At 42.8% G+C, this 26,676-nt stretch overlaps 1 protein-coding gene across 1 annotated transcript in view; it reads right to left on the reverse strand.

Moving 5' to 3' along the window:
• Window positions 1–26,676, reverse strand: part of LOC140496394 (thrombospondin-4-like) — a 126,549-nt gene that overhangs the window by 97,658 nt on the left and 2,215 nt on the right. The window contains exons 2-3 of the mRNA XM_072596068.1: window positions 18,129–18,335; window positions 12,000–12,247 (exon numbers count right to left, since the gene is read on the reverse strand). Coding sequence (XP_072452169.1) covers window positions 12,000–12,247; window positions 18,129–18,335 — 455 coding nt within the window. The remainder of the gene's footprint in view (window positions 1–11,999; window positions 12,248–18,128; window positions 18,336–26,676) is intronic.

Raw genomic sequence — 26,676 nt, forward strand, 5'->3', positions numbered from 1 at the left:
GTGCAACGGATACAGTAGATGACATTGGTGGAGGTACAGGTAAATTTCTGTCAGATGTGGAAGGATCCCTTTGGGGTCTTGGATGCAGGTGAGGGGAGTGATGTAGCTGCAGATTTTGCACTTCCTCTGGTGGCAGGGGAAGGTGCCAGGAGAGAGGTGTTGCTGGTGGGGGGGAGGTGGACCTGACGAGGGAGTTGTGGAGGGAATGGTCTTTTCAGAACACTGATAGAGGTGGGGAGGAAAAAATATATCTGGTGGTGGGGTCTGTTTGTAGGTGGCGGAAGTGATGGAGGATGATGTGATGTATACAGAGGTTGGGGGATGGAAGGTGAGGACCAGGGGAGTTCTGTCCTTCTTGTGTTGGGAGGGGTCAGGTTCAAGGGGGTGGCGCAGGAAGTGGAGGAGATACGTTGGAGGGCATCGTTGACCATGTGGGAAGGGAAATTGCGATCTTGGAAAAAGGTCATCTGGGATTTCCCCCAACCCCAACCCCACCCCTTCCCATTTATCTCTCAGCCACCCCTGGCTCACAAGCCTCATTCCTGATGAAGGACTTATCCCCAAAAATGTCGATTCTCCTGCTCCTCGGAAGCTGCCTGACCTGCTGTGCTTTTCCAGCACCACACTCTCACTAGTGTAAATCTAGAACAGTTTAGTCTGTACAGACTCGATGGGCCAAAGGGCCTCATTTAATCTATACTGATTGTATGATTCTTCCTTCCTGCCAGCAAATGCTGCTGGATCGCTCGCCTTGCCCTCCCTCACCCTCCCATGGGCAAAATATTTTGGCGGAGGCAGAATGAAGCCCTTTCTTAGGGGCCTGAATAACCCTCAGGGCAGGTGAGCTGCCTGACAGCTTATCCCCTCCTTTAATAGGGGGAACAGGTCAGAGGAGTGGACAGGAAAGCAGTGGGTTAGCGAGACTCTACATGTCCCCCACAAAGTCCAACTACAGCCGACGTGGAATAGGTGAGGGGAGTCACCACTTGGGTTTGAAAGTACAATTCAATAAAATTCAATACAATAGAATAAAGCAACTTTGGCACAGCTCCGAACGTATAAAAAACTTTTGAAAGTTGACTGAAACTGTAACAGAGCACTGACACTCGGAGTGCCTGAGCTGAATAATAAGCAGGCTATTATCTCAGATTTCAGATGAGGTGAATGAACCACCTGAGCTTGGCTAGCATGCTTTAGTCCTTCTGAACAGCTTGACTGTGCTACAGTCTTTTTGCATTGTCATTTCATATGTTTCCAATCCCAATCTGTCATCTGGAAATGGTAATCGGTGAATTATTATTCATGTCGCATATTGCTATTTATGACCTATTAAAAATAAGGAACAACATTAGGAATCTGTTTCCAACTTCCAGACGTTCATGTTTTGAACAGTAATTACTGCTGATTACTGCCCACAAGGAGAATCACCCTGGTCAAATAAATCGCAGCTGGATTTACTGCCAGCCGTAAACTAAAACACCCAATCAGGATATTCACAGAGAAAGCTGTCTATTTAATAAGCAGGAAATGAGACTTTAATCTGAATAAGATAACAGGCTATTTCATCCAGTCCTGCTGATCAGAAACTTGAAGGTCCCAATCATCAAAAGCTCACTTCCCGTGGTCAAAGACAATATGGCTGGTTGGTTTGTGATGCAGAGATACCAACAGCCTGACTTCAATTTCCACACTGGCTGAGGTTACTATGTAGGCCCCTCCTTCTCAACCTCTCCCCTCACACGAGGTGTGATGACTCTCAGGTTAAACCATCACCAGTCGTCTCTCTTGAATAAGAGAGCAGGCCTATGGTCCAATAAGACTATAGTGACTTTATTTTTAAGGCAATATGACTAGTGGGTAAATAAATTTACAAGGGTCAGTTTTTCCAGTCAAGGTCTCCAAGACTGGTCTCTGGGCCACCTACAATTGAAAAGAGGCCACGAGGAGATTAGCCTTTGAACACATGAACCATCAGGAGCAATGCCTGGGAGAGAGGACTGCATTCTCTTCCTCCAACATAAGAGGAAGAACACTCACCAATGGCAAAGAGCAGCTGTTGAGAGTGTAATCACTCTGAGGACATCTGGTGGGTGTGAGAGTGAGAATCTGTGTGTATGTGTATGTGAGAGAGTGTGTGTAAATGTGAATGTGTGTGAGTGTAAATGTTAATGTGAGTGTACATGAGTACATATGTGTGCGACTGAGTGTGAATGTGAATGTGTTTGTGTGTGGGTGAGTGAATGTGCGTGTGAGTGTGTGTGTGAGTACGTGTGAATATTAATGAGTGTGTGAGTTTGTGTGTGAGTGTGATTGTGTGTGTGGTCTTTGTGTGTGTGTGTGTGTGTGAGAGAGAGAGAGAAACAGAGGGAGTGAGTGAATGCAAGTGTGAGTGTGAGTGTTTAAGGCAGGGGGAAGGGGCGCTTAAGGCTGTGGGTGTAGCGGTCTGGCCCTATAAACAGCAGTGTGTGTGGGGAAATTCAATCAGGGCACAGCAAGAGTTGAGTGAAGAGACTCTGTGAAGAGCTGCTCCTCCAAACACCGGCTGGTCCTCTGTCTGTATTCCCTATGGTCTGCAGAACCATGCGACTGAGCATCAGGGGGGCCCAGGAGGAGTCACTTCCCACAGGCTGGAAGACAGAAGGGGGAAATGACAAAAAGGGAAAGAAGGGGTTAAGAGGGAGGGAGAGAGGGGGTTGAGCAAAAGGGTGGGAGAAGGGGTAGAAGAGAGTTTGGGGGAGAGAGAGAGAGACACACAGATAGAGAGAGAGAGAGACACACACAAATAGAGAGAGAGAGAGACATGGAAGTCAGACAGTGAGAGTGAGGGGGTGGGGTAAAAGGCTGAGAGGGTGAGTTGGAGGTTTGGGAGGGTGAGTTGGAGGTTTGGATTAGGAATTGGCTGGCTGGAAGAAGACAGACGGTAGTAGTTGATGGCAAAGGTTCATCTTGGAGTGCCGTCACTAGCGGTGTTCCGCAAGGATCTGTTTTGGGACCATTGCTGTTTGTCATTTTTATAAATGACCTGTAGGAAGGGTTAGAAGGTTGGCTGAGCAAGTTTGCGGATGATACGAAAGTCGGAGGCGTCGTAGACAGTGAGGAAGGATATGGCAGGTTACAGCGGGATATAGAGAAGCTGCAGAGCTGGGCAGAAAGGTGGCAAATGGAGTTCAATGTAGCTAAGTGTGAGGTGATTCACTTTGGTAAGAGTAATAAAAAGATGGATTACTGGGCTAATGGTAGACTACTTGGTAGTGTGGAAGAGCAGAGGGATCTTGGTGTCCATGTACACAGATCTCTGAAAGTTGCCACCCAGGTAAATAGTGCAGTGAAGAAGGCATATGGCGTACTGGCTTTTATTGGTAGAGGAATTGAGTTCCGGAGTCCTGAGGTCATGCTGCAGTTGTATAAGACTCTGGTGAGGCCGCATCTGGAATATTGTGTGCAGTTTTGGTCGCCATACTATAGGAAGGATGTGGAGGCACTGGAACGGGTGCAGAGGAAGTTTACCAGGATGTTGCCTGGTATGGTAGGAAGATCCTATGAGGAAAGGCTGAGGCACTTGGGGTTGTTTTCATTGGAGAAAAGAAGGTTTAGGGGTGACTTGATAGAGGTGTACAAGATGATTAGGGGGTTAGATAGGGTTGACAGTGAGAACCTTTTCCCACGTATGGAGTCAGCTATTACAAGGGGGCATAGCTTTAAATTAAGGGGGGGGTAGATATAGGACTGATGTTAGGGGTAGGTTCTTCACTCAGCGAGTCGTAAGTTCATGGAATGCCCTGCCAGTAGCAGTAGTGGACTCTCCCTCTTTATGGGTATTTAAGCGGGCATTGGATAGGTATATGGAGGATAGTGGGTTAGTGTTGGTTAGGTGGGCTTTGATCGGCGCAACATCGAGGGCTGAAGGGCCTGTACTGCGCTGTATTCTTCTATGTTCTAAAATACAAGAGAGAGTGTAGAGGCTATATAGCAATAGTCCATTCAACCTTTCCAGCCTGTACTGATATTCAACAGGAACATGGCTTATCTGTAGCCCAACTCCATGTGTGCATCCATTTATACCTTTGTTAACAAAAAGGTATCTCAGACATAAAATTAATAACATTAATGACTGATTGAGCAAAGGTTTGTCAGGGGTGTGAAAAAGAGTAGCGAGGAATAAGGGGTGAAAAACAGGAAAATCACTAGGGGCCATGATTTTTCTCCCTGGCCCAGACCAGAAGCTCTTAATAAGAGATCACAAATAGAATCACAAAATCATAGAAAGAAAACGTTAATCCCAGCAGTTGTGAGCTTTAAGAGGCTCTGACACAAACGTTATCAAGCTGTTTCCTGGAAGTAATTGAAGAGAGGGTGTTACATCAATGCTGATATCACACACCATGTAATACTAAGGAGGTTTAAAAATGTTCTTCATTCTTTCCATTGATCAAACTGGGGACACCTAGGTTCAAGCATCATCACTGTTACAGATAGATGCAAACACACAGAAATTCAGACTTCTACACAAACATCTGACAGTGATCGACCTTCATGCTAACCTACACCCTTCTCACATAAAGAACATGATCACTGGTGGATGCCAAACTGAAGAAGTCAATCCACATTCAAAGTGTTACAGAGCAATTATCCTAACAGAGTCTAGGCTGGGAATGATAGATAATGGGCCAGTCATCAAAACATGAAAACATCACCAGGACCAATGCTGTTAGAAAAATGTAAAATATGACTGATGATCAACTTCATCAATTTGACTACAATAGTCCTAAATGCTACTGTTGATTCTTTCATATTGGTAGCTTACTGTGAATTATTAATGTATCAGGAAAGCAGAGGGACATGAATATACATGCACTGGCAGCAACGGTGTCCAGCAAGGGATTAATCTCCAAACAATTTCATGGTGAAAGTTTGCATATTCTTCAAATGTGATGTCAATCTAGTCGCTGTGACCATGTTCCATTATTCTTCCTCAACCTCTCTGCATTATTTGTCCTCTTCCAACACTCTCTCTACAGGGACTAACACAGTTGGACTTAGGTTTTGTATTAGTATTTCTATCTAGAATCAAAGAATCCCTACATTGTGGTAGCAGGCCATTCAGCCCATCATGTTCACACCTGCCCCCTGAAGAGAATCCAACCAAGACTCACATCCTACCCTATCCCTGTAGCTCTGCATGGCCAATCCACCTAACCAAAGCATCTTTGGATTGTAGGAAGAAACCAGAACATCCAGAAGAGCAAGGGAGACACAGGGAGTATGTGCAAAGTCTACATAGAGGTTTGCCCAAGACTGGAATAGAACCTAGGTTCTTGGAGCTGTGAGGCAGTGATGCTAGCTAACCACTGAGTCACCATGCTGACCTGTCACTGCTAAAGCATCTCTAACAATCATATTCTTCTCATCTCTGCATCTGGAGAGTCCACAGATCTAACCTTGGCTCCTGTCCTTTCTCAATCTACAAGCTACCCTTGATGATTTTGTCCCACTGATCTAGGGGCACATTTCACAAACAGTCTAAAGACTTCCGGCTCTGAGAGTGTGTAGCTGGAAAAGCACAGCAGATCAGGCAGCATCCAAGGAGCAGGAAAATCGACGATTCAGGCTGGAGCTCTCCATCAGGATGAAGGGCTCTGGCCTGAAACATCAATTTTCCTGATCTCTAGCATGTGCAGACCTCTGTCTCTGAGACTTTCAGCAATGTCTTTCTGTCACTTGTCTCAATCTCTCCAATTGTTTTCTGTTAGATGTCTAACATTGGATCTTGGATGAGAATGAAATTCTTCAAGTTAAACATGTGTAAACACCAAACTTGGCCAATTTTTCCACGGAATGGCAATCTCATGCAGTTTGCCACTCTACCCCTTCCATGTTTCTGGGAGGAGATATTGCTCAGGGTCATTCCAAAATGGAAATCACTACTTCCAACGTACCAAACTATCAGAACAAGGCAAACCATGCCCTATCTTCAAAGCAGTCAGCTGCTATATTCTGACATTTAAAGTTTCTGACAGCCATTTGGACAGTTGCTATCAGAAAATAAGTACGTAAGTGGTATTGAGAGAGTAGGGTGACAGGTAAGTAGAATGCCAGGTGGGTGGTTTTGATGTCAGGATCCAAAGTCATTCACATTCCAGTTGAGTAGGATGTCAGTCGTGTGATGCTAGATGAGTAGGGAGGATGCCAGCTCTGTAGAGTGTCAGCTGAGAAAGGTGCCCACTGAGTATGGTATGGCCACCAGGTAGAATATTTAACTAGAAGTAGTCAGACAACAGAATGCTCTTGGGTGTTAATTAGAACATTGAACAATACAACACAATACGCGCCATTCAGCCCACGATGTTGTGCCGAGTATATATCTTAATCTAAGATCAACCTAATTGACACACCTCTCAATTTACTGCCATCCATGTGCTTGTCCAGCAGTCACTTAAAATGTCCCTAATATCTGAGTCTATTATCACCACTGGCAGCGCATTCCACACATCCACCACTCTCTGTGTAAAGAACCTACCTCTGACATCTCCCCATACCTTCCTCCAATCACCTTAAAATTATGATCCCTTATGACAGCCATTTCTGCCCTGGGGAAAAGTCTCTGGCTATCTACGCTCTCTATGCCTCTCATTACCTTGTACACTTCTCAATTACCTCTCTTCCTTCTTCTCTCCAGTATGAAAAGCCTTAGCTCACTCAACCTCTCTTTATAGGACAGACCTTCCAGACCAGGCACCATCCTAGTAAATCTCCTCTGCACCCTCTCTAAAAAGTGTCCACATCCTTCCTATAATGAGGTGAGTAGAACTGGACACAATATTCCAAGTGTAGTCTAACCAGGGTTTTATAGAGCTGCAGCAAAATCTTACGGCTCTTAAACTCAAGCCCCCTGTTAATGAAAGCCAAAATACCATATGCCTTCTTAATAACCCTATCAACTTGGGTGGCAACTTTGAGGGATCTATGTACATGGACCCCAAGATCCCACTGTTCCTTCACACTGCCAAGAACCTGTCTTTAACCCTGTATTCAGCATTCAAATTCGACCTTCCAAAATGAATCAATTTGCATTTATCCAGGTTGAACCCCATCTGCCACTTCTCAGCCCAGTTCTGTATCCTGTCAATGTCTTACTGTTGAGGGCTGTGCAGGCTACAACATCTACAACTCCACCAACCTTTGTGTCATTGGCAAATTTACTAACCCACCCTTCCACATTTCATCCAAGTCATTTATAAAAACTACATTAAGCAGAGGCCCAAGATCAGATCCCTGCGGGATACTGCTGGTCACCAACCTTGAGGCGGAATATTTTCCATCCACTACCACTTTGCTGTCTTCTTTCATCCAACCAATTCTGTATCAGACAGCCAAATTTCCCTGTATCCCATACTTCCTAACTTTCTGAATGAGCCTACCATAGGGAACTTTCTCAAATGCCTTATTGAAATCCAAATATACCACATCCACTGCTCGACCTTAGTCAACTTGTCTAGTCACATCCTCAAAGAACTTATACCGCTTGTGAGGCATGACCTGCCCCTCAAAAGCCATGCTGAATACCTTTAATCAAACCATGTTTTTCCAAATAAGTCATAAATCCTATCTCTCAGAATCTTTTCCAGTACCTTGCTTATCACAGAATACTGACTAGTCTGTAGTTCCCAGAGATTTCCCTATTCCCTTTCTTGAACAAAGGAACAACATTCACCTCCCTCCAATCATCCGGCAGTACTCCCAAGGAGAGTGAGATTGCAAAGATCATCGCCAGACCTGCAGCCAACTCATTCCTTGCTTCCCATAGTAACATTGGATATTTCTGGTCCGGCCCTGAAGATGTATCTATCAGAATGTCATCCTGATGAAGAGTTTATGCTTGAAACGTCAACACTCCTGCTCCTCAGATGCTGCCTGACCAGCTATGCTTTTCCAGCACCACACTTTTTGACTCTGATCTCCAACAACTGCAGTCCTCACTTTCTTCAAAATGGCCATCAGTGTGTGTCTGGTAGCTCGAGCAACTCAGCAAACAACCAATCCAGTAGTAGCTTAGTTTCCCTTCCACTCCTCCTTGCCACCTACTGGATTCCTCCCATTGATCGACCAGGTCATATCCTCTACCTCTCTTCATCTATCCCCACTTCACCACCCTGTCCCCGTCACCCCAATTTCTGCAGCTCCCTTTACACCCGCCCTCAGTTGTGGAGAAGGGTTACATCCAAAACGTTGACTCCTCTACCTCTGCTACTTGGCTTGCTATGTCCTTCCAGCCTCCTGCTTGTCCACCTTGGTTTCCAGCATCTGCAGTTGTTTTGTCTCCATGTAGATTAGTCTCCCATTCCCAGTGCACCTTAAATCATTATCATCCTGACTACTCCCAGCCATCTGCTCTGCCACTGACAGGGGAACTGGCAGAGTGGATGATGAGGGAGCAGCAATTCCATCATCCTAACAAATGCTATAAATGCCTCTCCCATAGAAGCCCAGCTATTCCCCCTAAAGTTCTCCCAGTCTTTGTGAGAACAGAGTTCTTTCCCGAATCACTGAACTTTACCCAATGATTAATAGCCTTTACTTCATGGGATAAGGTTGCTATGAAACAGGAATTCATTAGGATTTTAAAGGTTAGACTTTAGCACACATTACAGGAGTGATTTTATGCAGATGGTCAGATGGCATGGAAACCTTGCACACATTTTAAAAATCAGCCGTATTTGTTAATGTGTATATAAATTTTTCTTATTATAAATCTCAGATAGAGTGGGCATTTCATATATGTTTTGAACCCTAATTTCCATTGTGAAGCTTGAATTCCAGGAACCTGGAGTTATTAATGAGTGAACATTCATAGTATAGTGTTAGGATGTGTCAGGAGCAGTCTGATGTCAGACGTAGCCCTGCAAGATGTGCGATCTGTAATCTCAAACAAACAGAACATTAGCGGAGTCAGATCCTTCTCCATTCATAAAGGTTAGAGACTGAAAATGGAGCACACTGGGCTCCTTGGAATCTGAGGAAGTCTAATGCTCCCTTCTCTAACTTTTGGAAAATGCTAAGGACACTGATGTAAAGAAAGTCTGGCATTTCTCTGATAGGGTTTCATACAGTAATCGAGATCTCTCACTGCTATAAGCTGCTGCAACCTGGAAGGAAGTTGTTGTAGAAGGTTAAAGGTCAAGATGACCTTGACAACCATGGGGAGTGCTCTCCATTCCTTTCCTTGGATGGAAGCTCCTTGGATGGAAGTAGGTGACAGTGTTCAGTGATGGTCACCTTGGGGAAAAGTCAACTGGCATGGAGACAGTAGACAGCCAACAGCTTTTCCCCCATATTCAATGAGAGACCATAGGCTTAAGGTGAGAGGGAAGAAAGTACAAAAGGGCCCAGAGAGAAAATTCTTTCACACAGAAGGTGGTGAGTTTCTGGAACGGGTTGCCAGAGATGATGGAAGAGAGTACAATTCCATCATTTAAGAAATATAGACAGATACATGGATGGGATTGATATGGAGGAATATGGACCAAAAGCAGGCAGATGTGACTAGTTTAATTGTGAAAACTGGGTGTCATGGGAAGGTTTGGCTGAAGGACCTCTTTCCAGGCTATAGATATGTATGACCCTATAACTGCTTAAAGCATGGGTTCCCAAATTGTGGGTGGCAACTGGGTGAGACTTGGGGTTTGTAAAGCCCAAAGTGGCAATGGCAGACATGGAGCTTGGACTGAGGTTTGAAAGCCAGCAGATCAATTTAAACTGATGGTTCTTTCTTCATTGATGGTAATGGTTCAATTGCCCACATTAGAATTCAGGGCAGGTGACTCCAGAAGATCTGAAGAGGCTGCCAAATACCAATGCCATCTGGTTGAAAAGGCCTACCTCAGTGAGTCAGCACTGGATCTGAAGTTTAAAAATAATTAATAAAACAAAACAAAATGCAACATTTCCAATTACTGATAACAGAACTGGACTGAGTTGTGAGGAGGGTGTAAGGAGGCTTCAAGATGATTTAGACAAGTTGAGTGAGTGGACAAAACATGGCAGATGCAGTACAATGTCCTCTAGACAACTCCCATTGAGAAGCCACCTTGATGCTTTTGACAGGTCTCTTTGACAGATGCTTGCTTCTGGCAATTAATTTTTCACAGGTCTGTTGACAATTCCAATGTGCATTACAGTAATGAATATATGCACTTTTTACATACATTTATGCCTTTTTTTAATAATTCCTAAACTCACCCAAAAAGGACTTGGCTTACTCCAAACATATATGACCTTCACCATATGGCACCTCAAACCCTGCACCCAGTAAGTGTCCTGGGTCCAAACCCCAAGGTATGCCTTACATCTTCAAAGGGACACACTTTGAAGAAAGGGCCACTAGAAATACCGGAGAAAACAGCACAGAAGCGCTTCACAGGAGGCTCCCAAGCTCTGAGGATGTCACCTAGACAGGGGACGAAACGTTTGCAAGACAAATTCCCAGCTCGGTGAACAGAACCACAACAATGAAAGAAATGTGCTTAATTCTAATTTGCTCTCACCAGGTCTACTCTGCACATTGGGATTCACATTCCAAGGCTATCAAAATTCCTCTTCAGTGGAGGCAGCTATTGATTTTACATGGTCAGCTGCCTCTATAAAGCAGAAGTCTTGACTCAACCCCATATTTATCCCTATGAAAATGGGAAATGATGTGTATAAGCTTGGGACTTGTGAATTCCAGAATTATCTACCATTTTGTAATTTGAGAGCCTCTCCATCATGGAACAAATCAGTTGTTGAATGGAGAAAATGGGCAAATACATCCAAGTGCAAGTCAGCTGTCAATAAGGAAAAGCCATCATGTGGTAGTTGAGATCTTGGAAAAAAAAATTCAACCCTTCTGCCGATTAGTGTCATGAGTTGTGAGATGGATTTCTCTGGAATTTAGAAGAATGAGGGGAACTCATCGAAACCTGTAAAGCTCTAACAGGACTAGACAAGGTAAATACAAGAAGCATGTTTCTGATGGCAGGGTAGTCCAGAACCAAGGGTCATAGTTCAAGGATATTGAAAAGGCCATTTAAGACTGAGATGAGGAGAAATTTCTTCACCCAGAGAGTGGTGAGCTGTTAGAATCTCTGCCACAGAAAGTGGTTGAGACCAAAATATTTGGTGTTTTCAAGGAGTTAAATATAATTCTTTGGGCTAAAAGGATTAAAGGATATGGGGAGAAAGTGGGATCAGGATTCTAGATTTGATGATGAGCCATGAAACACTGAATGGTGATGCAAATTCGAAGGGCTGAATGGCCTACTCCTACTCCTTTTTTTAATGTTATTATGTTCTTCACATGATGAGTTAGTACTGGGGCCAATTTCACAAAGACTCTAATCAATACTTTTGGCAATTTACTGGATGGTCAGTTCAATACGGCAGCTTTCAGAACAAAAGGAGCATATGCCTTCCTGTCACTATGTAGGATCGAGGCTGCTATCAGTCACCAATTTTCTCAGTTATTCTGTCAAAGGTAACACCATTATAATAAGACTGTTATGTGTGATCATCGTAAGTATAATGGACAATTCAAAATCATTATTAAAAATAATCTAACCATGAATCAGATTGTTCTGTGATTATAAAAAAACAGCAATTACTGGAAATACTCAAGTCTGTCAGCATCTGTGGAGAGAAAGCAAAGTTAATGTTCCAGGTCCGGTGACCCTTCTTCAGATCAGGTTAACTCTACTTTCGCTCCACAGATGCTGCCGGACCTGTTGAGATCTTGCAGCAATTTCCACTTTTGTTTCTAATTTCCAGCATCCGCAGTTCTTTGCTTTATTTTTTTTCCTGACAAACCATCGACTCCACTGTTTTCTAAAATTAAAAACATCAATTTGAACAAAACTCTCACTTAACATTTTGAGCAGTACCATTGATTTGTGCTCCCACCCCTCCCCCAGTCCACGGAAACGAATGGTACAATTTACAAACTGAATATTTTATTTTTCCAGGCGTACCTGCGCTCTTTTGTGGGCGGTTCGGATTTCAACAGAGTCTGCAGTCTGTGGCATTTTAGTGAACAAGGCTGGCAAATTGTGGGCGACACCTGCCTGTGTACAGTCAACATAGAGCTCAGCTGTAGTTGGTCCATGCTGCAGGCCCTTCAGTCTGAGCAGGACAGCATGGCGCTTCCCATCTGCCAGCTGGACATTGTGAAATGTGGTCACCTGGGGCTTCCCATCATTCTTCACATAGCGAAGGCTGGCTGCAAACAGAAACAGAAAACAAATGAGGCCATTCCTATATCCTGATACAAACAGAAGGATAATACCTTCAATCCCCGCTTACACTTAAAATACACAAAATAGTTTCAGAATTCATCATAAATCTTGGGTTAACGATGGCTTTTAATAACGGATATCCCAAACATTATTACAAGGAACTGACTCTGCAAGGGAACTGGAAACTCCAATGGAAACCTATTATAGCCATCATTATTGGAAGTGCAGGTGAGAAAAAGAGATGTTTGCAACCAGAAAATAAAATCCAGAGGTTAGCACTTCTCTCCAAGACTATTTTGCAGTAGCAGACCGCTGAAGCTGAGGCCCAGTAGATCCTGATGGGCAGAAAATGGTGACAGGGGCTAAATTAATTATCCATCATCTACACTCAAGTCTCATCTATTGATTCAAAGACCAAAAGATGGAGGTTGTGCTAGGCTGAATAAATAAAATTGAAGAAAGTAAAGATTTTACTTAGGGACATTCCATCGAAAGTGCTGGCAAGGGAGTCACTGAGAAAATTATCAGAATTGTGGTGTGTGATTGGGCCAAAGACTAAGCCACTGGAAATTGTTTTTTTTCCAGTGCCAGATGCTGTTGGAAATAGAGTTGGAAGCGCAGATTGAGTTCAGAGGTGAGAAGGAGAGAATAGGGAAACCACGTCACATGGCAAGGCTCAGTGGGTTATAATGAGTATGGAGGCAAAAGTGTGTAGGAAGAAGGAAGGCAGTGAAATCAGAGGATCACTGAGAAAGTTAATTCAGATGAAGAATGATATCTCAAAGGCTAGGGTTTCTCTCACTATAGAGGCTAAAGTAGGAAAGAGGAAGGATATCTTGTAGAAAAACTCAGAATGGAGATTGGAGTAACAAAATCTTAAAGGAGATGTAAGAGAGGTGAGGGCAAGGTCAGATGCCTGAAATAAAAAGGTCAGTGGAGTAGGGAGCAACATTAAAGTGCAATTACTGAAAAGGAACCACAGTGTCAATATATGAAAATGGGTGAAGGCTTGGTGGAAATTATCAGGACGGAGGCTTCAGTTAAATATAAGGCATAGCCAATCAGGAGACAAATTATTGTCAAAACACTTTGCCGATGTAATTGCCCGAGCACAACGAAATTTAGCAATGGTTTCGTTCACAGTGAATGAATATCCTGGACGAAGGTAAGGAGATACCTCTGTAATGTACAGGCTCAAATATGTGTATAATGTTAATGATCAGTAAAAGTCATAGAGTCAATACAGCACAGACAGAGGCCATTCAGCCTGCAGTGTCCAGCCAGCTCTGTGGAGAGCAAGAATCAGTCCCATTCCCCTGCTTTACCCCTGTGCCCCTGCAAGGGTATTCCCCTCAAGTGATCGTCTAATTTCCTTACAAAATCATTAATTATCTTGGCTTGGCAGTAAGTTCCAGTTCATGACCACTCACTGAGTAATACTATGCTTCCCCACATCCTCCCTGCATGCCTTACCTAAAGCCTTAAATCTGTGTTGCCAAGTCCTTGTACTATCAGCCAATGGAAACAGCTTTAAATTTGTTCAACTTGTCTAAAGAGTTAGTATTAAGATCACCTAGAGATTTTAAAGGGCTCAGGTGGTTTGAAGAAAATTCATACCAAACTTGAAATGTTAACTGTTTCTGCTTCCACAGATGCAGCCAGACCTGCAGAGTTTCTTGAGCGTTCTATGTGCTTGTCTGAGGTGGCCTGCTTTATCTTAAGCTGTTTTCTAGCTTTATCAGGGCTTTGTGAATATGTTTAGCAACGTGTGTGTGGAGCTCATCTACCTCATTGCAAGATTAATCTTGTACCTAAGGTTGATGCAAACGGTGACCTAAACCATGGCTAAATGTTCAAATGCTAAAATGATGCATTTATAGTATAAGTTTAGCATCAGTGTGAAACAGATCACAGCAATGCTAACCTTCTGTAATGTTAAAGCTCAAAATCGCTCAGAAGTGAAGCAAGGTGAGAATCCTTCTCCCAGGGGATATCATTCTATTTAGCCTGGTGATAGACTCAAACTTTTAATTTAGGCTTCATTTACATTTACCTCAGTTTTGCAACATTGATGCATGGCTACAATTATTTGCATTTACATAGCTTCTTTAATGTATTAGATATCCTTTCTCCATAGGATGTTTTAACACAATTTCATAACAAACCACAAAAGCCAATGTTAAAACAGATGATTAGTTAAAGTAGTAAGTTTTAGGCAGCATTTTACAGAAACAAAGAGACAGAGAGGTAGGGAAGCTTACCAACGGATTTCCAAAGCTTAGTACCCATGCAGTAAAGGGGATTGGTTACAAGTAGAGATTTCCAAGAAACCAGAATTGGAGGAGCACAAGCAATTTTGAAGGATCTTAGAGATGTAGGAGGTAGGAAGTGGCTTGTGGCATAGTCGTGGAAAGGTTCATAATCAAAGATATATTTGAGGAATTACAGGAGTGGAAGCCAATGCAGTCTAATGAGCACAGCAGTGGTGATGAGCAAACTTTGATACAAGTTAGGATAGGGGCAGCAGAACTTTGAATGAGCTCAAGTTAGTGTTAGTGGAAAAGGGGACATTGGTCACAAAAACATTGAAGCAGTCATATCATGAGATGACAAAGTCATGAATGAGGGGTTCAGTAATAAATGAGCAAGGGCAGGACTGGGAAGATACAATTTTAGGAGGTGCAAGGAAACAGTCTTGGTGATGGAGCAGACATGTGGTCAGAATGTTAAAGAACCGTAAACTCATTGAAAGTTTACTGCAGAGAAGGAGGCCATTCAGGACTGTACCAGCGCTCTGGAAGAGTAGCTCAATTAGTCCCTCTCCCCCACCTTTCCTCCATCACCGTAGAAATATTTTCACTTCAGATAATTATCCAATTCTCTTTTGAAAATTGGATTTAATCTTCCTCCATTGCTCTTTCACCAAGAATATGTCAGACACTGTAAAAAATATTTCCCCTCATGCCACTGGTTGCTTCTTTTGCTAATCATCTTAAGTCAGTGCCCTCTGGTACTGACCCTTGCACCAGTGGTAAGTGATATTTTCTTCTTCTCTAGTGTGTTCACACCTTTCTTAATTTAAAAGTCTTCTTCCAAATCTTTTATTTTTCTCTAAGTAAAACAGCTTACTTTCTCCAATCCATCTATCTACCTGAAATTGCTCATCCCTGGACCTATTCTCATGAACCTTTCTGCATACTATCTAATTCCTTCTCATCCTTTCTACAGTGTGGTATCCAGAACAACATGCAATATTCCAATTAAGACTCAACTGGAATTTTTTACAAATTCATCGCAACTTCCTTAGTTTTGTACTAGATGCTAGCTTTGGCAAAGCCCAGGATCCCATATACTTTATGAACATCTTTTCAACCTGTATTCCACCTTCAGTGATTTCTGCACATTTACCTCCGAGTCCCTTTGCTCTGGCTGCCCCTTTAGAATTGTACTCTTTATGTTAAATTGACTCTCATTATTTTTCCTACATAAATGAGTGGTTTCATTCTTCTCTGACTTAGATTCCTTCAATCAACTTGTCTACTTGTTCCACGAGCTTTGTCTAAATTCTCATTCAGGGAAACAAAAAAACAGAATTCTGTGTTGGGACGATAAGTGGGATCACAACCCCTAAACACCCCTCCCTTAGAAGTAAGGCTGGTACATAGCTGACAGACAAATTAGAAGTCTGCCAGTCAGACATGGCACCCTCCCCCAGGAGTTGTCAGACAATCTGAATACGTCATTTTAAGAAGGGTGACCAATGGGGCAAGGGGTGGAGGCTGGGTGTTTTGCCTGTCAGCCAAAGGGTGGGTGGAAAAGCACTGGCTGGGCCCATCAGTTTGGACTTCAACTCTTGCTTAAAACATGCTTGGGGGAGGTATGTAAAGTTCAGCCTAATATCTCAGTGTCTACCTTATGAAACCCCTTCATGATCTTGAGTATTTTAATGGGAATACTGTTATTCTTCTGAACTCTGGACAATAAGCCAACTTTAAGCACAGCCAACATTTCCAGTACAACCTCTTTATAGGAACATACAGAAGTCAATTTTTAGCTCACTCAGAATCTCAACTACATTCTCTTCCACCATGACTTGAGCAGCAGTATATTTGTCAGTAAAGCTAGATCCCAATATTCATTTAGTATCTCAGCAGTGCTCTTGTCTCCATGCCTATATCCTCTTTTTGATTAACAGTCAACCATGATTCTCATTTTTCCACCATTTTAATTGTTATATGCCTGTAGAAGACCATCGGATTTCTTTATATGTTAGCTGCCAGTCTCTTCTCTTGCTTACCATGTTTCTCTTATTCTTTTCTTTATGTCCATTTTGAACCTTCTATATTCAATTGAACCTTCTATATTCAACCACCTGACATCTGCCAGATTCCTCATCTTCACTGTTCTCACCTGGAGTGCTCAGGATTGATTTGTTCCATTTTTCCTTATCGTGGCAAATCTCATGGGATTATCTCAATATTGTAAGCAATATTGAAAGCCAATCTTTCATTATAATTTACCTGTGCTCACATTTAATTATTTTGATTCTGTATTGTATCTTATCCTATCTCATAGCTAAAAATCACACAACACCAGGTTATAGTCCAACAGGTTTATTTGGAAGCACTAGCTGTTGGAGCATTGCTCCTTCATCAGATAGCTAACAGCTACCTGAGCAGCACTCCAAAAGTTAATGCTTTCAAATAAACCTGTTGGACTACACCCTGGTGTTTGTGATGTTTAACTTTGTCCACACCAGTCCAACACTAGCTCCTCCACATCATGTATTTCATAACTAATCTAATCTAATGATACTATGATCATTTTCTCCTAAATGTTCCCTTAATGTCACTTGACCCTCTTCATTTCCTCAGAATTGGAACCAGTAGTGCCTCCTTTCTTACTGGGCCAGAAACATACAGATTCTCTTAACAGAGAAGTATAGGGTGTTTTGAACCTTGGTCATATTGAACTAAGTGATGCAGGACAGGAACATTTCCACCAGGTGCATTTACAGTGTAACTACACTGCGGGCATGAAGCAGATTCTCTTTATATTTAAACATGGTGTTGCATTTGAATCCAGGATCAGTGTCCATACATCATCGAGACTCCAAGCCTCTTTACAGCTTTCTATCAAATGTATGCAGAGGGGCAGCATTCTCGCAGTGAGGTGGGAGTGACTGTGGTTGATGGGGTATACTGCAGCTACTTACCAAAGCTTCTTCAGCAGTGTATCGAAAACCCGAAGGTTCACTTACCAGGAGGACATGGGTTACAGGTGCATGGAAACACCTTCACCCTCTAGGTTAAACACCATTGTGCCTTCGACTAATATTTCTGTTCTCTTTTGTTCTTGTTCGGCCAAACTCCTACAACTCTCTTCCTCATGCCAGATGTCGCACAGGTTTACTTATTATCCAACGGGTTTATTTGAAACCATAAACTTGTTGGACTATGACCTGGTGTCAAGTGACTTTTGACTTTGCCCACACCAGTCCAACACTGGCATTTCTTCCTCATAGAATTATAGGACCCCTCAGCCACGTGAAAAGACTTGAAAAACTTTTATGCATTACTTGTATCTTTCACTACAGGAGATCCCAGAGTGATAGCCTTTTGCAGTGTAGTCAGTTATGATGTGGAAGTAATGGGCAAGGCCCAGGTTTAACCTCTCATCCAAATGTGGGGCTTAAACCCACAACCTTCTGATGCAGAGGTGAGATTCCTGCGAACTGATTGGTTTAGAAGACCTCACCACAACATTTTAAGGACAACTCGAAATGGGAAATAAATACCAGTGTTGCTTGTGATGCTTGCATCCTGGAAATTAATTTTTGAAAATGATTAAAACTCGTCTTCTTACCCTTATTCAGTCGACCCAACACTGAAAATTCAAAGTACTTAATGTTGCTTCTGGTGGAATAAAGCCCAAAAATGGCAGCAAGTGTCTTTGGTTGCAGTTTGAACGTTGCCAGGATATAGAATTCATTCACTGCCGGAGGTTCAGTCAGAGCTTGCTGTAGCAGGTCCACATAACCTCTGTGCTCTGACAGAGAAAGAAGGTCAAGAACTGCAAAATAATTTTAAAGAAAAAGCTCATTAGGCACATAATGTTCCAAAATTCTGCTTAAACAGTGGCGCTGGACCAACAGAAAAATGACTGATACAGAGGAGAAATAACTTTAAGATCTCTACTCTGTCACTCATAGACTCATAGAGATGTAAAGCACGGAAACAGACCCTTCAGTCCAACCTGTCCATGCTGACCAGATATCCCAATCCAATCTAGTTGCACCTGCCAGCACCCGGCCCATATCTTTCCAAACCCTTCCTATTCATATACCCATCCAGATGCTTTTTAAATAATTAAGTTTCCTTGTTTCTAACAGAGAGTAGGAAAAATTATTGGGACTATACAATTATTAGAAACATACAAAAGCTGCAATGTTAAAAGCCAGTCCAGCTATAATGTCCATTCATCTCACAATAACAGGGATTATGTATACACATTGGGTAGTACAAATCTTGACTATTGCTGAAAAGGACAAACTTCATCAAAGCATTTTGTCTTGCATTCATGGAGACAATTTGCAAGGAATATGAATGAAAAGAGAAAGCAACCTTTTCATACTGAGAAGAGAGAGTGCCGATTATTTTATCGAGTGAACTCTAATTGGTCGAGGCATTGCCCAGGAGAATACACCAGTCACATGATGAATGAGAGTTAACCGCCAAACTTAGTTTAAATTTAATTCAAGCAGGTAACTCTGATTTATCATGCATTGCTCTAGGAAATGGACTAGAGAATGGCTATCAACCATTTTGTTGAGTTGAAACAGGTACAATTTGTGTACAGGTTCTTTCTGAATGCAAAGGGGACCAGTTGACCTTATGTATTAATATATGTATCTGCCAATTCATGCAAGTGCACTACGCTGAAAGACCAACTGACAATCTTAAACTGGTTATCTACTAATCGGCTGAAATTACACCCACCACCCAGCCATCTCTCAGAGTGGGTGGGCTACATTTATGGACAGTGAGATTTACTCCCTTGCACGGGAAGAATTTCCATCCTCTGGAGCTGTTGGCCAATCCAATTTGCTGGCAATCAAGACAAGACCAAAAGCTCAATTGTGGCCCTTGCTAGGATTGCAGGAAAGGGAACCAGTGGAACCCTACTGCCAGCTACATCAGGATGATTAGGCATGGTGGGTTTGGCCAAGGATGGGGGTTTGGAGGGTAGGTTTTGAAGAGAAGGCTAGTTGGAAGGAAGATAATCCCCATCACCCTCCCACCCCTCCCCCACCTATCCACCTACCACGTTATGAGAGGGAGCTTGAAAATGAGAGGGAGGATTGTGGTCTGGTTCATGAACTATCAACAGTCCCAAACATTGAACTTTACCAAAGTCTGTAATCTCATGTCCTGGAATATTGCTCACTTTACCAATAAAAAGGGTAAACTCTAACTTCAAAACAGTGTCCCTAGTTCTGGTCTGACTCGCAAGAGGAAACATCCTTTCCATCCTCTCAAGATCATCTTATACACTTCAATTAAGTCACCTCCCATTATTCTAAACTCCACAGCAAACAAACCCAGCCTGTCCAAACTTTCTTCATAAGACAACCTGCTCATTCCAGGTATCAATCAAAGCCTGCTCTGATCAGCCTCAGCTCCTGAAGTATATTTCAGCATATTTCCTGAAATAAGGAAACCAAAGTTGCACATAGTATTCGAAATGAGGTCTCACCAATGCTCTGCTTAACTGAAAGATAGTATCTTTGTCTTTATATCAATTCCTCCCATTAGCTTTCTTGATTATGTGCTGTATCCGCTTTCTAACTCTTTTGATTCAGGCACAAGGCTATCTAAAATCCTCCACACCTTGGGTTGCCAGAAGTGACATTCTGATTTCCCATTCTTCCTGCCAAACTAAACAACTAGAGGTACTGACTAGATGATGCCATATCACAGGTCAACAAATGTGATTTAATAACGTGAGAGCTAAGCACTCCCATGTCCAACTGATTAGATCAAAGTGCTGCAATACTTCCACATCCTGTTGTCAACAGCAGTGAATAATCATACCTCAACTAATGCCTAACAGGAGGATCCATGTACACTTCCATTCTGAATGAATAGACAGCCCAGAACTTCAGCGTAAAGGACACGGATAACCATCTTTATCTAAGTGGATAATCTATTTTGGCCAACTGCTTAGCTCAGAACAGCACAGATGTCAGTCTTCAGTCAAGTTGATGAATTCCACTTGTTACCGAGACCTGGCACTTGATAGAGTGAAGGCTGGGATGAAACATCCCAGCTGTGCTCCAAACCTAGATGCAGTCCTAGTAAGCTACCTTCAGTAAAAGCCAAAACACATGTAAAATTGCCCAATGTGACCTGTCTGTTCCATTTACTTTCAATCTTCAGCTGTAGTTTTATCAAGTGTGACACTTACTAAGCAATATCCTCACTGATGCTTAATTTGAGTTGTGATAGATTATGTATAAACTAATAAAATTATATTTATTTCACCTTTTTTTATCAATATGTGCTATGTTGTTGTATCAATAAAGGGGACTGAGAAGTATGAAAGAACAGGCGGGAGGGAAAACAATCAGTACATATATATCTTTCTGGTGGCGAATAGTCTCCAGAGGTCAAACAACCCCAGTGGAGAAACGTTGGTGGCGACTGGCAGTGGCTAATCGGCGGCGGCGAAGGTGCCATGGCGAATCGTCACCAACCCTTGTTCCTAACATGGATTACAAAACAATTGAATTGTGATAATGAAGAGAGTGACTGTTCTTGGCAACAAAGCAGAATTTGACTGATATGGCATCAGGACGTCCTAATAAAATTTAGGTCAATTGGAATATGGTATAAATCTTACTGATTGGAGTCATACCTATCACAAAGGAAGACAGTACAGTTGTTTGCTCAGCTTCAGCGCACTGCTTCAGTTCTTGAGCAGTGTCCTTGGTCCGTTCATCTTTGGGGGCTTTGTCAATGATCTCTCCACTTATTGTCAAAATGGATAATATTTGCTGATGGTTGCACTGTGTTCAGTGCCGTTCATAATTCTCCAAATAAGGAAACAGTCCATGCTTGGAGGCAGCACTCCTGGGCAATATCCCTGCTTGGTTTGAAGTATTTTTTTCTAGAAGACCACTGCTTGCAGCTTATGGTATTTGCCATCTCTACCAGTGTATGGTATTAGGTTAGAGTTGTTTGAGCTAGTTCACTGCTGCCAAACCTCCTTTGGCTTTGCCATCTGGAGATGACCACTGTAGAGTATTTACAGAAGAATCTTCTAGGAGAAAGTGAGGACTGCAGCTGCTGGAGATCAGAGCTGAAAATGTGTTGCTGGAAAAGCGCAGCAGGTCAGGCAGCATCCAAGGAGCAGGAGAATCGACGTTTCGGGCATGAGCCCTTCTTCAGGAATGAGGAAAGTGTGCCAAGCAGGCTAAGATAAAAGGTAGGGAGGAGGGACTTGGGGGAGGGGCGTTGGAAATGCGATAGGTGGAAGGAGGTTAAGGTGAGGGTGATAGGCTGGAGTGGGGTGGGGGCGGAGAGGTCAGGAAGAAGATTGCAGGTTAGGAAGGTGGTGCTGAGTTCGAGGAGTTGCAGGGGAAGGTGCCGGGAGTGGAGGTTGGGTTGGTGGGGGGGGGGGGGGGGGGGGGGTGGACCTGACGAGGGAGTAACGGAGGGAGTGGTCTTTTCGGAATACTGATAGGGGAGGGGAGGGAAATACATCCTTGGTGGTGGGGTCCGTTTGGAGGTGGCAGAAATGACGACGGATGATACAATGTATACGGAGGTTGGTGGGGTGGTAGGTGAAGACCAGTGGGGTCCTGTCCTGGTGGCAATTGGAGGGGCAGGGCTCAAGGGCGGAGGAGCGGGAAGTGGAGGAGATGAGGTGGAGAGCATCGTTGATCATGTCTGGGGGGAAATTGCGATCTTTGAAGAAGGAGGCCATCTGGGTTGTTCGGTATTGGAACTGATCCTCTTGGGAGCAGATGCGGCGGAGACGAAGGCTCCCAGCACCTTCCCTTACAACCGCAAGAAATGCAAAACTTGCATCCACACCTCCCCCCTTACTTCCCTCCAAGGCCACAAGGGATCCTTCCATATCCGCCACAAATTCACCTCCACACACATCATTTACTGCATCCGCTGCACCCGATGTGGCCTCCTCTATATTGGGGAGACAGGCCGCCTACTTGCAGAATGTTTCAGACAACAACTCTGGGACACCCGGACCAACCAACCCACGGACCAACCAACCCAATCACCCCATGGCTCAACACTTCAACTCCCCCTCCCACTCCACCAAGAACATGCAGGTCCTTGGACTTCTCCATCGCCAGACCATAGCAACACGACGGCTGGAGGAAGAGCGCCTCATCTTCCGTCTAGGAACCCTCCAACCACAAGGGATGAATACAGATTTCTCCAGTTTCCTCACTTCCCCTCCCCCCACCTTGTCTCAGTCCCAACCCTCGAACTCAGCACCACCTTCCTAACCTGCAATCTTCTTCCTGACCTCTCTGCCCCCACGCCACCCCCACTCCGGCCTGTCACCCTCACCTTAACCTCCTTCCACCTATCGCATTTCCAATGCCCCTCCCCCAAGTCCCTCCTCCCTACCTTTTATCTTAGCCTGCTTGGCACACTTTCCTCATTCCTGAAGAAGGGCTCATGCCCAAAACGTCGATTCTCCTGCTCCTTGGATGCTGCCTGACCTGCTGCGCTTTTCCAGCGACACATTTTCAGTTATTTACAGAATAGACAATAGACAATAGACAATAGATGCAGGAGTAGGCCATTCAGCCCTTCGAGCCTGCACCGCCATTCAATATGATCATGGCTGAAGAAGAAGTATTGTTCTTGGATTAGAAGGTTTGTTGCATTATGGCTAAACTACATTTAGTCAGGCATAATTACTAGGAACTTAGGGAACTGATACAGGTACCTCTGCTCCCTCCAAAAGCAAGTGGAAAACTCCTTGTCGCCACCATCAAACTATGCAACATTAGTAGAATGGGTGGAGCCAAGGCAAGATGAATATTTACCATTTCAGAACCAAGATATTTTATAACGTGCTTGATAAGTGGCAAGTAACATTCATGGTGCATAAGTGTCAGGCAATGACCATGTCCAACAAGATTGAATCTCTTGCATTCAACTGCATGACCATGTTCCTTCACCACCACTGAGTCAATATCCTCAAACTCTCTTCCCAATAGTATGGTGGGTGCATCTACATCACATAAACTGAATGATTCAAGAAGGCTTCTGACCACCACCTTCACAAATACAATTGCTAATGGATAAATGATGCTGACTTAGCCAGTGACTTAGCCAATGAATAAATAAAGAGCCAGGCATGAAGTTAAATCCTTAGCACAATTGTGAGACTATGGGAGAAATCTTTCTTACCACTAAGAATCTGGTTTGTAATCTCTGTATGTTTAGAGGTTATTAAAATTCTTTACCACTCTGAGATTGTATGTATTTACAAATTTTTAAATGCAATTTATCAGCTGGGATTATGATTAATCAACTTTTTACACTGAAAATATTGTTCCTTAATTTTCTAATTAGTTTAATTGCTTGGGTACACTTCCCAATGTTTCTCTTGAGACCGGATCCTCACTATAATGCAATCAATGAAGCATTCAACTCTTTTAATAATCTGGCTGTAGGATGGATGCCTATAGGGTGCAGCTCATGATAAAAATCACATGACAACAGAAAGCTAGGGAGATCATTTGTATGAGATTGTATTTCAGTCCAGTCCAAATATCCCCTTTTTCATAATAAACAAAAAGTAATTGTTTTTGCAGTAGCACTTGTGTTTTGAGTTATCCAAGTTAGGCATATACAAACATTAGTGTCAATCATTAACAAACTGTTTGTTATTTTACTTAGTCCCTCTTTTATCAGCTTTTTTATATACTTGACCCAAATGCAGGTTGTCAACTTTTCATCCAACATTTGCTGGTTGAAATGATGTGCTCTTTGATACTATTTCAAGATTGTCTCAGCTGACTGCTGATTTCCACTGTTGCCTTAGACATCCCTTTTCCTTCAGTTACAGTTTCTGGCAAGTTTTTCCTGCAGTGATAATGGCATCCAGTTTCCTATGTACTCCTGCAGTGGGACCCTTTCTGTTTCTCGCTGTTTGTTTGCCTGTTTGTCAGTCAGTATTGTGTGCCGAACATTCTAAATGTCTTTTAGCAGGTATAAGGTTAGTCCCTGAGCTTTTGACTTGTTCCTGTTGAGATTGAAGCTGTAATTTCATGTCTAATATCTAGAATTCTAATTCTTCATTCTTGACACAACCTTGTTCTGTCAGAGTAAATTGTCCATATCAAGTGAGAATCATTCCATCACAGTCTCAACAGTACATTTGTGAGCTTTACTTGTGGATTTCTATTTGGTCTTATTTTACAGACCTTTTGTGAGCTCATTATGTCACAGGAAGCACCACCGTCTATCTGGCACTTCATACTCATTTGATACTTCCTTCCTGCAACACTTACAAACCATGAGTCTCTTTTAGATGTGACGTAATAGCCCACTCTAACATGTCAATTGAATCATCCATGTCTTCGTTCAACATTTCTGTAGTAGCTGCACTTGCTAGAATAATCATCCAACACCTTTATAGCTACAATCATCTCTTAGATTAAAGCGATAGGATTTTTATCTTGTTCCTGCCTAATACTTCCAAGGGAAATCATATTGTTTCTTGCAGTTAAACACTGTTTACGCTTAGTATGCTTTCCTTTGTTTTATGTGAGGACCTCTGCTCCAGTTTCCTCCCACAATCCAAAGATATGCAGGTTAGGTGAACTGGCCGTGCTAAATTGCCCATAGTGTTCAGGGATGTGTAGGTTAAGTACATTTAGCCAGGGGTAAATGTAGAGTAATATGGTAGGGGAATGGGTCTGGATGGGTTACTCTTCGGAGGGTCAATGTGGACTTGTTAGGCCAAATGGCCTGTTTCCACGCTGTAGGCATTCTATGATTCTAAATCTGGCAGGAGACACACCATTGTTCTGCCATTCTCACATTACAATCATTTAACCTGAACAATCAACATATTTCTCCATCAGCACCCTCCACCCACGACCCCCATTCTCCCCAAACTATTGCATAAATGCTGTCCCCTCCACACTTCACCAGCTCTGATGAAGAGTCACCTAGACTTGAAACATTAGCTTGCTCTCTCTTCATGGATGCTGTCTGACCTGAGATCTCCAGCATTTGTTGTTTTCATTTCAGATTCCAGCATCTACAGTAATTTGTTCCTTGATAAACCTTGATTCCACTTTCCTGCCTTTTCCCCCCCATAAACCTTCATTCCCCTATGATTAGAAACCTGTCTGTGTCAGCCTTAACCATGTGTAACAACCTCGACTCAACAGCCCTCTGCAGTAATGAGTTCCACTAATCCACTACCACTGCCAGAAAAAAATCCTCCTCATCTCTGTGTTGTGAATGTCCTTACTCAGAGATGATGCCCTGTAGTCCTAAACTCTCCCATAAGGGGAAACAACCTCCTTGCATTTACCCTGTCAAGATCCTAAGAATCTTACATTTTTCAATAAAGATCTCTCTCCAATGAGTACAGTTCCAACCTACTCAAAAACACCTCATGAGAACATCCCTACATACCCAAGATCAACCTACAGAACCTTCCATGGACTGCCTCCAATGTCAGTACATCTTTCTTTAGATAAAGGGGCTAAACTATTCATAGTATCTTAGCTGCAGTCTGGATAGTGCCTTGCACAGTTTTAGCAAGACCTCCCTGACTTACTTACTCAGAGTTTCTGAACATATTTTTAACTTCTTCAAGAGTCAGATTATCTGCTAATAACCGTTGAGCTGCTATCACAGAATTTCTTATGGCTAAGAAAATTCAGTTTTTAATCACATCATCTTTGAATTGCACAAATTCACAGGATTTCTCCAAGCCCAGGAGCCGTTAACTGAACTGTGAAGAACTTTGGTCTTAATTTTACTTCTTTATTATTCAGTATGACTTCGGTCATTAATACGGGCACCATGGTAGGGTCTCTTATAAACAAAAAAACTTTTCATTGTATTTTTCAAAAGTACCCATGACAATAAATTTCTAAATATGTATAGATCAATAGAATCTTTTCACTTTTGGCCCTAATATTGAACTTAGATCATTCATACATTACATTCCCTTGTGATTCAAAGCATGACTTCTAGGCTTTCAAACTTTCGGCACTCAGTTTTATTTTCTGTTCTTTGGAGAGGTTTAGTGTGGAATACACTTTGAAACAGTCTGTCACCATCAGTCACAGAAATGTAGCTTCTCATAGCTGTTGTGGTTTGCTAAACCTTTGTTACTGTGAGACACG

Source organism: Chiloscyllium punctatum, chromosome 2, assembly GCF_047496795.1.
Source record: "Chiloscyllium punctatum isolate Juve2018m chromosome 2, sChiPun1.3, whole genome shotgun sequence".
Taxonomy (NCBI): Eukaryota; Metazoa; Chordata; class Chondrichthyes; order Orectolobiformes; family Hemiscylliidae; genus Chiloscyllium; species Chiloscyllium punctatum.